Below are 12,300 nucleotides of genomic sequence, written 5' to 3' on the forward strand. Positions count from 1 at the left end.
CCTTAAAGGCCCTGAATGTGCTGCAGGGGGGCTGCAGGCTGGACACGCTTGCTTTGGCAGTGACCATACAGCTTCAAATTCTAAGTGGCCAGACCCCTCTCCCAGTCTGGCCTGCTGGGCCTCTTGGCTGGTGATATCTCCCTGCCCAGAGCCTCTCCCCGCACTTTGTTGGTCCCAGCTGCTCACCACACCCAGCTGCAGGCTGTGCTGCTTTTCCAGTCTCCAGCTCCTTGCGTTGCTTCTCTGTCCCTTTTGGCTCTCTGAGCACTGCCTGTCTGCTGCTCAACACAGGGTCTGCGCTCCTTGGGCTGTGTGCGCCTGGCTCTGTTGCTGCAAAACTGCCCCTCAGCACAGCTCGCACTCCTTGGGCTATGTGTGCCTGGCTCTGTTGCTGCAGGACTGCCTCTCCACACAGCTTGCACCATTTATCTGTCTCTCAGCTCTCTCCTTGCTCAGAGACACCCAGAAAAATCCCAGCTCACACTTATGACGGGGCCTGGCCTCTTACTTTCCTCACTGGCTTGTCCAACCTGTCAATCAGGCCGAGCTGGAGTGTTGGCTGCTTTCCATTGTCTCTGGGGTCTGTCAGTCTCAGGGCCCTGATTTCTCATGGACCCTTCCCCTTTTGATACTGGGAGCTGGCAAACCAAAAACTCCCACAGAGTCCCACAGAGTTTTAGTAAGGGGCTAACAGTCCCCTTACAGTTAGATATCGATTCATTTAATAATCATGTTACCCCATCAAATCTTAGTGGTTATACAATTATAAAATAGTCCCCGTGGGTGGGGCCAGCAGCCAGTGTATCAGAGACAGCAGCACAGGGCAGCAGCAGTCCTTGTCCATGGGTAGCACAAGCTCCCCGCTTACAGAGGCTCCGCTGGAACCCCACAGAGCAGCCTCTGTCTGCAGTGAGCCTGGGCCTGGCATGAACAGAGGCTGCTTCATGGCAGTCTCCCCTGCCTTCCCCCGCATGCTGCTGCCTCTAACACAGACAGCAGCAGGGGGTGGGGAGGTGGCTCACGGAGCCAGTACTTGGGGAGAACTGGCTTTTAAGACAGCTCCCTCCAAGCAGTGGCTCCTGCCTCCCCTCTCCTGTCCCCCCCCCCCCCCCCCCGTGGGAGGAATCAAGTGAGGGAGGCAGCTCTACAGAGTCGGCATATGTGGAGAGCTGGCTTAAAAGTCAGCTCTCCACACATACTGGCTCCTGCCTGTCCTCCCATCCATACTGCTGCTTCTCTATCAGAGGTATCAAGGGGGGAGGAGTGCATGTAGTCAATAGGATTGACCCAGGCTTTTTGGTTAATTGCATAGTCAACTACACGTTGACATCCCTAATAGTTACTAGTCAGCTTTTCTCATCCCAGGGCTTGAACATAAGACATCTAGTTCCTAACAAAAGCCTTTACTGTCTGAGCTACAAAAAGCCACTTCTGTTGGTCAAGGGTTTCATAAACATATCAATCTCTGTCTATGGACAGCTCACCACTGCAGGAGGACAGAGAGCATCACTCTGAGTGAATTACACACAGAATGGATTTGTTTCACCCTTGAAATGAACAAACACTAACTAGCTTCAGGGGGTAGCCACGTTAGTCTGTAGAGGATAAACTTAAAAAACAAAACCTGGTCTGGTAGCACTTTATAGACTAACCAAACATATAGATGGCATCGTGAGCTTTTGTGGGCACGGCCCACTTCTTCAGATGACCGGAGTTTTGAGTTTAGGATGTGCAGACCCAAAATAAATAGGGGAGAAGGGAAAGGATGGGAAGGAAAAAAGAGAGGGGGGTGGGAAACAAGGAGCAAAGGTTATGAAAATATCAAAAGGGAAAAACAGGAAGGCAGAACAGGCCATCAGTAAGCACCTGAAGACTGGACAGTTAAAACAAAGCAGATAAGGATTAAAGACAATAGATACGGATGACTGGGCGAGTAGATTCAGTGATTTGTCGAGCCCTGATAATACCTATATATATATATATATATATATGTTAGAGTGTGTGTCTGTCTGCAACTCCATTTGTTCAAGAACGCCCTGCAACTATAAGAGCTAGTACCACCAAATTTGGTACGAGGTTTCTTCTTCTCCTAACTTAGCTCAGGGTCAGGGTTTGCTTGTGCTGGGAGAGCCAGAAGCCCTAGGAAAAGGACTTTTTTCCATAACATGTAAAGGGAGGGGGCTGCAGTTCAGGGGGACACGACATGAGAGTGGGCACTATGGGCAGTGAGCCCGCAGGGCAGAGCTATCCTGGAGAGAATCCACTGGGCACAGCCATACACCACCAAGGGAGTGGCTAGCAGACCTGGGGCTTAGCAATCTTGCCTGCCAGCACACCAGTAAGTTGCGCCCCTGCCCCAAACCCTTTCCCACCTCCAGGCCCTTGGGCACAGCACTGCGGGGGAAGGCGAAATGTGCCTGGTGGCTATGGGAGGGTTGGGAGAGAGAATGGTTCTGTGCCAGATGGATCCTCTCCTTCCCCTTAGCTCCTTCTGATGCCCCAAACATCACTCTCACAATCCTCCAGCCTCCTGCACTGCCCCTTCCCCCACATCCCCAAGTCCTGCCCTGATTCCTGCATCCCCACACTACCAGCCCCCTGCCCTGAAGGACCCAGGCAACACTGGGTAGGTCTGCTAGTAATACTATTAAAGCTGTTAAATACAACACGGGTATAGAGCATCTTGCCAGAATGAAAAACAAATCCAGTGTAGAAGACTGTGTTCTTCTGTGAAATATGTTTTGATAAGGCACACACCAGATTGCACCACCTGGCATCCCAAGGACAAAACATGTTCATCAGAAGTATATTTCTGAGCCAAGGATAACAGATATCCTTGATGGTGATAATTTAGCTGCAGAGTGACAATTTCTCCCTGGAAGTAGGGTAATCCTCCTAGCCCCCTCTTCAGATCCAAACATAGCTTGGATATATTGTGAGATTGTTTAAGGTCTTGGAGTTTGATGTTATCAGATACAGGATGCAAAACACATTTGAGGGACAATTCTCCAAATAACCTGAGGGACTTGAGTTCACTAGCCTCTGAAGTTGCTGGAAAGTATGCATGCATTGCACTAGATTTAAGTTTTTTTTCCCCAAATGGTTCCTCTTAATTATCAGGATCTTCACATTAATTTCTGTTTTCAAGATGTTCAGGAGGTCTTCTCCTACTAGATAAAAAGCCTATAAATCCTCCAATTACCCCCTTAGGCAGAACATATCACCACTTTGCTAAGCCACACTCAAAGGGACTGGCAGGCAGGGTTTTTAAGAGACCATCAAGGGACGGGAACTTAGCACAACCATCAGAGCTTGAGAAAGGATGACAACTGAATGCGGAAGCTGCTGCAGACAGCTTAGGAAGCCAGTGGTTCATTGACCTACTGGAATTGATGCAGGAATCTGCTAGAAGCATATAAGCATGATAGCAACTTCAGAGATACCCATGTAGCTCAAAATTCCCTATCAGAGGCATATTTCTGAGCCAGCTGCAGAGCCTAAATGCCCAACTATGAGCTTGCAAGTCTTCTAATTTGCAACATCCCTGTCTATTAAGGCTGATCCTGCTCCAAGAATAAGCACCATTGCTAGAACAAACTGTGTCTCAAATGTTGCTGGGTCTGCACTTCCTTTCTTCAACTCAGTGATAACCATGATTAGAGCAAATTAAGTACTAATGCCACGGCTGCCACTCCATTACTCTACTCCTACATTAACTGATCCAGGCTAGGCTTAGGCAAAAGGAAGGGTTTTCTGTTTACTCAGGCTGCCACATTTCTCACTGGGTAAAGAGGCTGTCCACAGCAATGGGTGCACCGCATTTACTCTAGTTACCTCATTTACCTGGGCGGGAGGAGGGAAAAAGAAGTTAATACAGACCCACAACTATACAATTGTATCTGGATCAATATCCAGTGACCTCAGTGGGTGCTGAATACACATGTCTGTGACACTTGCCAATCCAAGGAGAAAAACAAGGCACAGCCTTTGAATACAGAAGTAGAAACAAATGAATATTTTTTTTCTCAGTTTGCAACGTGGTATATCTTGCACATTCTAAACCAGCCTTCCCTGATCAAGTGACACATATAAATGCATTCCTAAATTTGTTTCTCAGAGCCAAACAACACAAAAATGTAGGGAGAAGCAGCATCAAAATTTTCAGAGGATGGATCGGGGTGAGCAATAATTTTTTGCCAGGGGCCACTCTGAAAATCTTTGAAGTGGCCCTGGCTGCACAGGAAGGGGCAGGGCATCAAGTAGAAGGGGTGGGGCATCAGGCAAGATATTTCCGTGTTTCCCACCGCCAGACACTGATTGGTCTGGGGGTGAAGGAGTGCCTTTTCCCCACTCCAAGTTCCCCCAAGGTGCCCATGCCCCTGGTGTGGGAGAAGACTTCCTTCACTCCCCTACCTCTTGACCAATTAGGGCCTGGGGGCGGGGGAGCTTGCAAAGCCTACTCTGCTCTCCCCCATCCCCTTGCGAGTAGCACCTGTAGCTTGAAAGCATTGCGTGTTCCTGGCAGGGCGGGAGGAACTTAATTGGCCTGGGGGCGGGGGAGCACGCAAAGCCTCCTCCCGCCCTGCCAGGAACACACAACGCTTTCAAGCTACAGGTGCTACTCGCAGGGCGGGGGCAGAGCAGAGAAGGCTTTGTGCGCTCCCCTGCCCCCAGGCCCTAATTGGCCTGGGGGTGCGGAAGAAGCAGGGCCTCCACGGGCTGGAACCACTCGCTTGGCAGGCCAGATCTGGCCTATGGAGGCCCTTTCACCCACCTCTGGGATGGATGTTTAAATGAAACAGCCAAATTTGAATTGTCATCTGAAATATCTGCATCCAACCCCACTGAACATCACTGTCCCTGTACAATCCTCTTCCAATTCTAACCTTGTGTAATCTTTCAGGAAAGCGCAGGGTTACTAACTCTTTAGCCTCTACACCTTTCTCCATGGTCTTTTGAGAACTAGAAGGCAAGGGTCCTCTCCTAACATCTTGACTGACAAAACCCCTTCCCTAAACATTATCCGGGGAAAGCAGCATGGAGCTATTTCTTGTTGCTACCACTGACATTTTGTGTACTCTCTCTCTCTCAATGGCTCTGAATGAACACAAAAAAATAATCTCTCTCTCAGAGAAGTGTCCAAAAAGTTTTGTTTAATCCTTCTGAGTGCATGGGATAAGTCCAAAGATGGCAGCAGAATCAATATCATGGGATATTTTCCAACTCTGCTTGAAATACAAAACATTTGCCATACATTTTTCCAGTTACCTTCAGCGTGGGAGTTAATCAGGCTGTCAATAAAAAAATTATCTTGGTAACATACTAGAAAATAAATACTTTAATTTTTATTGTAGAATAGCCACCATTTTACCAAAATTCAATATTAGGCTATGTCTACACTGGCGCGATCTTGCGCCAGAAGTATTCAAATGAGGCTAAGCATGGAATATCACCAAGCCTCATTTGCATATCTAATGAGCTGCCATTTTGCAGACGAGGCTCTTGCGCCAGAAGGAGCTGTCTACACTGCCCCTTCTTGCGCAAGAATAACCCTCTTGCGCAATGCCGTTACGCTGATTATTTTCAGGAATAACGGTATTGCGCAAGAGGGTTTCTCTTGCACAAGAAGGGGCAGTGTAGACAGCTCCTTCTGGCGCAAGAGCCTCTTCCGCAAAATGGCGGCTCTTTAGATATGCAAATGAAGCTTGGTGATATTCCACACTTAGCCTCATTTGCATACTTCTGGCGCAAGATCGCACCAGTGTAGACATAGTCTTAGTGTCTAACTGATGGCTTTCTATTCTAGGTACACACAGGCAGAGGCATGACAGCACAGACTTTGTCATTTTGGAACTCACTGAACATTTCTGTGGGAATCAAACAGGAATGCTGGGATCTTAAATATGGAATTAACATTAATCAAGAGAATTTGTGCATATGTTCAATGCAAAGTATTGGATTTCATTATGCCAAATCTTTATCAAATTTATATCCTACAAAGCTATTTAGACAATCTTTTGACAAATTTCCAAGGTATGCAGTAGATCTAAGTATCATTAATTCTCAGCATGCATTTGCATTGTGTTGCAGGCTACCTTGCATGAAGTAATATTCCTGCTTAAGAAATGAAACAAAGAAACAACAAACCTACAGAATTCATTTTTCTGTGTTAACAAAAATGACTGGATTTAAGTTTCCAATGATTCTGCTATCCAGGATATCATTCTCCCCACTCTTATACCTGTAGCAATGCATGAGTCACACACATTTACATAAAGATGCATTAGTAGCATTTTCTCCCCGCCTACCTCTTCTGCCATACTTCTATTTGCATGAGACTAATTGAGCAGATGTGCTAAAGTCACTCTTGAAATTCAGAACTCCACACAGCAGCAAAAAGACCCTCAAATCAGACCCCAGTTTTAGAAATGTCAACTTTATAATGGTTAAAAATCAGGCACTCCAACACAAGTGCCTCGCCATTCACTTCTCTTCCTCCTTTCCCTCATCATTCACTGCTCTTCTCCTACCCAAATTGGGAGGGTTTCACCTGCAGACCTGGGAGCTGCAAATGCCTGACACAACTAGGAGGCAGCGTGAATTAAGCAGGGGAGTGGGTGATGAACCAGTACCTCCCTGCCTTCCCCACACTCAGTAATCAAACATTGGGTATCCAGCCAATAGATCTGCCCAGACATTGTCAGGTCCCCTTTCTGATCGGACTTTTCAATCAAAAACAGCGTCTGGCACTCTCCTGTATTCTAACAACTCAACCAAGAGAGAATGAAAAATTTTTTTAAAGAAAATTTAAAAGATTACCTTATCCTCTTATCTTCCACTTTTTTCAAATACTCATCCCTCTTCAATACTCCCAGTATTGTTTCCCTTTCATGTTCCAATAAAAATGACAAATTGATGATCTCCAGGTTTTTTGACATGATTCTTCAAATAGTGATTTTTCTAACAGTTGGCTCTTCCAGAGAATGAACTGTTTACTGCAAATTTCAAAGGCACATTTGTCACAAAGGTCCAAGATTTACAAGGTCACCAGACAGCCTGATAGGGAGCTCGTTAGTAAATTAGACAGATATCAAAAATGTGTGACCACATCTTCCAGCTGCATGACAGAAAGGTTTCTGGTGTGTTCTCTTTTAAGAAATTCTCTCATCTTCCCGGATGCATAATGTTCATTGCATTTTTTCTGGTCTTTCTTGACATGCTGGAGGCCTTCAACCCACATTCACTGATGGCGTCTGAGTTAATCTTTCAACACACCAACTGTAGTCTGAATAACCCCAACAGCTGGATATTGAGATTCAAACTATCTGAAAGTCAAAAGAAATAAAAGAAAGTGATTTTAACACTATTTGGATCTCATTTAAGAGACGCTAAATGAAATAATATCTTGGGAACTGCCGAAAAATCAATATCTAATCACCCGCCAGACTAGCAGATTGCCCCCAGGGTCATCAATGGCCCTGATTTCTGTGTATTTACTCTCAAATGTTTGATGATCATCATGCAGGCACCCTCCTTGTGTAATTTCATTTGCAATTACTTGCCAGTTGTGGAAGTCCTGAATTTGCTAAACACACTTTGGACTTGATTTTGCTGTTCTCATAATGGCCAGCACCAAGCCACACAAATGGTCCCTGGATTTCAGTAGAACTACTTGAATAGAAAGATGCTTGACAGATGGCAGAATCTGGCACTGTGTGTCTTTGTTTGCTCTAAAGGACACTATAGTGTCCTTCCTCCTCCTTTTCCTCCCTCCCCTAAACACAGTAGAACAGTAGAACTTAACTACAAGAATCCCAAACACAAACACATGAAACACATGAAACCCTTTTAAACACATGAAACTCTGTTTCATGTGGTGCATGACAATATAATTAAAACGACAGGGGTGTTAATCTGGAAGTTCTAGTCATCACTGCCTCACAGAATGGAATAGCACCTTACTGAAGGAGGGGCATGACTGATACAGCTATTTTTATATTTGTGAGAGCCTGAGTCTCAGTGTGCCAGAACAGACTAGAGCAACCAATGAAAATCTGATGCAGGAAGGGGATGAAAGGCTGGGTCCAATGGAAATGTGCAGTGCTAGTATACAGCACCTGCAGCTCTCCTTCCTTATTAAGCCTACAGTGGAGTTACTTTTGAAAGCTTGCCTTGCCTCTCTTGCATCTTTCCTATAAGCAAAAGGATAATGGCATGTGGTATGGAGGTGGAAGCAATACAAATCACATAGTTAAAATGTACAGCCATAGACTTGAGGAAGAGTTATGTGTCGCTTGAAAGCTTGTCTCTCTTACCAACAGTTGGTCCAATAAAAGATATTACCTCACCTACCTTCTCTCACCAATAAGAATTGAAAAACTTATGCTTTACCACCAGCTCACCACCAATGAAAGCAAAACCACAATACAGTGTAACTGGATAAAATGAAAATTTTCTTTCCACTAAATTACTTAAATGTAAGTACAGTAATCCTGAAAAATGAGTGTTCAAGTGTGACGCCACTCCCCTTCAAGCTTGGCTGTGAGCTTATAGTAAAGCAAGTAAAATGTCATACTTTCAGAAGATTCTGCCATGCATTAACTTCTGTTACCACAGGGATTATGTCTGACATTTTATAACCTCTTCTCAGAATGCTCTTTAAAAAAATCTCAGATCAATGAAAAGCTTACATGATCTGTATACAGCTCCTCTACAGAGTATTGCTTTTTCTCTGAAAGCAGTTCAGTTGCAACATTACAACTTTTTTACAAAACAGTGTTTTTATGGAAAGAAAATATTGTAATAAAATAAATTGCATCTTAACAGTACTACTGTGATTCAAACAAATATATTATCATGCTCCCTTTCGAGAGTGAAGAAAGTTAAGACAAAGAGGTCAAGTGACATGCCCAAGGTACACAGCAAGTTAGTGACAGAGTTAGGAATAGAATCTAAGACTGACCCATTCCCATCTCTGTGCATAGCCTTCTTGGAGAATAGGAAACAAATATTTGAGTCATGGACCAGCATATATCCTTTGTCCAGAATGTGATTTATTTTAATATACCATAAAATTAAAATATAGTTTTAAGCAATGTTATAATCATTAATAGTAACATGTTTGATATGTGGCTTTTTAAGAAAAAAAGCCTCAAAAGTGAACAGTTTCTTTTAACTTCCACTTGATGAAGCCTCTACTCACAGTTGGCAGAAGGAATATCTGAAAAATGTAATGCTACCAGCTATTTACAGAATTTACATTTGCTGGATTCCATTCAACATCTATGCCCTGGCCATGTCCCACTTCCACCACAAAATATTCAGCTTTTCCTCTCCCTTAGCCAGACTAATTTCAGTGTGCAGGGAGTGCTTAAGTGCACCTTCATTATTGAGTACAGTCCCCATCTTCTCCTGCTATATGCAAGTGCTGAACAAATGGTAACTGCTCATTATTTGGTTCCCTATGCTTTTTAGCAATATTAAGTAAACAAAAAGACTGAACCCTTTAAGAGCAATCACTTCTAACATATGAGCTGCATGTGCAATACAGTATTACAGTTCTTCTTGGCAAGTAGAAAGCCATATTACAGTACTTGTGCAGCTAGGAGACTAAGAACAATATGAAAAAAAATCTAATTGCAAAGTGCATGTCCTATTACTGAGCCTTAATTTCACAAACCATTCTTTCTGGAAAGCCCAATTGAGCAAATTTGAAATCTAATTCAATTTAATTTACCAATCAGAGAGTTATACTATACTACGAAATATAGGATTCAGAGAAGAATTAGGTATTAATGTGGATAATGAGAACACACATGGTTACACTGGATAGAGTAACTCGTGCTTCAGGTATAAGCCAACTACCAAATGACAGGTGCGGTCCTACTCCCATGGCCAGGTTATCCATTTTGTAGTTTCTTACTTTTCTCTCAAAAGTGTCCACTGATGGTTATTTTCAGAAACAGAAGACCAAACTGGATGGATGCTATGTATGACCATATCTGTGTTCATATCTGACTATTTGCATTATAAGCTAGTGGGTTAAAGCCAGCTGTATCCCCATAAAAACCATTATAGCTTTATTTGCGAAGTCTATTGAAACTAAATTGATTTGCATCACAGAACATCTTCCGGAATATTATATTTACCAAGTGGGCAGTTGAACACAATTGACATGTACATTATCCAGATTAAAAAGGTGTTTATTGTTAAAGTCTACTCTTGTATAAAATCTTGGTTATCGCCTATTATATATCAGGAAAGGTTCATTTTATTTGAAAATTGTTTTCCAAATCTTTTACAGAAATAGTCTGGGGACAAAGACTCCAGTCCTTTCTCATGATAAAAATTTCCCTGATTTCAACAGTGACTGTACCTGAATAACAACTTCGGGATTTGGCTCCTAGTGCTGCAGGCTTCACTTAAAGTTACTGTTTTGTTCTGACTTTATATTTACAAATTCTACCCTATATGAAAATTGTTAAAACTACTTTGAATAAAACACTATTATCTTTCCTTCTTACCTAAGGCTAAATGTATGGGGGGTTGTTAATGCTGCAGCAAAGGGGAATAAGGGAGCACAAGGCTACCTAAAAGCCTTAGTCATGGACAGAAAATAGGATCAGGCATTACAGAAACAGAACAGAACACCAGGCACTTTGCAAGGGAAGGGGGAGGAGAACAGCAATTTCCACAGGACCACAACTCCCATTCACTGCCCTCCTTTTCTCAGTGCGTGGGCAGAACCCCCAACACACATATCAAGGCAGCAGTACCAGAAGAAATATTCTGTGCTAGACAGAGTCTTCTTAATTCCCTGCCCTCAGCTTCAGTGGGAGTTATTTGGGCAAGATATAGGTTCTCCCCTGCTACCTGAATTGGCAGCAGGGAAATTGGGAAGGTGCTTGTGACTGTCACGATCCAGTCCCTGGGTTGCTCCTGGGCAGTATTTAATCTGGTTTAAAAAGACTTGGACCATTCCACAATTTAGAACCACTGGATTCATCAGCCAGAACATTTTGCTGAACAGTAACTATACTGACCATACAAATTTATTGACGGGCATCAAGGCCACAGTTCAGCGACATGTGTAAGCACACACCTAACTTTAAGCACACGAACAACTGCCTTTGGCTTCATTTGAACTACTCACATGCTTTAAGTTAGAAGACCTAACACACTGGAGGCCGAATAAGAAGTAAATAAATGGCATTGAATCTAATAAGGGTTTGATGAGTCTTGCAAGGACCAGGGTTGAAAATTATTTAGTATTTTCACCTCTGGGTTGGAACACACACATATCCCAAAGATAAAAAGCAGCAGTAAATGACTGGAAGAAGAGATAAAGTGCAAATGGGCCAGAGTTCAAATGGAACAAGGGAATAATATTCCAATTAACAAGAATTAAAATAAAATGTAGTATTAAAGAAAGATTAGAGTCAGGCTCGTTCAGTGTTTCTTAAACTTTTTAAGACCGAGGAACACCAAACAATATTTTTTTTAATGAGGAACACCAAGGATTTTTTGTTGAGAAAAAAAAGTCAGGGGGAAAGTAATTGAGCGAAAAAAAGAAATCACCTGCCCCTTTAAGAGAGGCCATTTTGAACTCTGTTGTTCTCCACAGCACACCGGTGTTCCCCAGGACACAGTTTAAAAACCACCGAGGTAGTTAGTTCTGTCCTTGACACCTCACCCCCCACTAAAGGAAAAATAGGTGAATGCATTTAAGTTCTATGATTAACATTAACAGTCTTTTATTACATTAATATTTAAATATATTGAATCATAAGCTTTTAATGTATAGGTTGAACCTCTCTAATCCAGACTTTCTGATCTGGCAACATCTGTGGTCCACCATGATTTTAGTTAGACTGATGCCCACTTATCATGGGTGTGGCCAAGTTTCCAGCAGTTCCATAAAGTTTTACAGCCACTAGTCCTGGCTCTTAGTGTTCTGTGCTTTTATTTAGCTCTAATTTACACCTAAATGTCTTCTCAGAGCCCAATAAACAGTGGAATTGTTGGCACTGCTGCTAGACAATATTGACCTCTTGTAGTTCAGCAAATTCTCTGGTTTGGCACGGGTCAGGTCCCAAGTGTACCAGACTAGAGAGGTTCAACCTGTACTTGCTCTTAAATTCAGGCTCTGCTCACTTACAAACATTTGGGTAGTGCTATAACTACAGTGTTTTAATAATCTTTTAGATAAACACACAGCTGCTGAAAATTTAAGGTTAGATTGCAGCTAAACGATCTACCCTCAGTATGGGTCAGCAGGAGGTAGTGCTACTTTGGAGCAGC

General features: G+C 43.2%; 1 protein-coding gene across 5 annotated transcripts in view; it reads right to left on the reverse strand.

Annotated features, from left to right (window-relative positions):
- Positions 1-12,300, reverse strand: part of SYTL5 (synaptotagmin like 5) — a 150,549-nt gene that overhangs the window by 84,152 nt on the left and 54,097 nt on the right. For all 5 annotated transcript variants that reach the window (XM_075913248.1, XM_014578968.2, XM_075913249.1 and 2 more), the window contains exon 2: positions 6,820-7,325. In XM_075913248.1, the coding sequence (XP_075769363.1) occupies positions 6,820-6,938 (119 nt within the window). In that variant the 5' untranslated portion in view covers positions 6,939-7,325. The remainder of the gene's footprint in view (positions 1-6,819; positions 7,326-12,300) is intronic.

Source organism: Pelodiscus sinensis, chromosome 1, assembly GCF_049634645.1.
Source record: "Pelodiscus sinensis isolate JC-2024 chromosome 1, ASM4963464v1, whole genome shotgun sequence".
In the NCBI taxonomy this organism is placed as follows: domain Eukaryota; kingdom Metazoa; phylum Chordata; order Testudines; family Trionychidae; genus Pelodiscus; species Pelodiscus sinensis.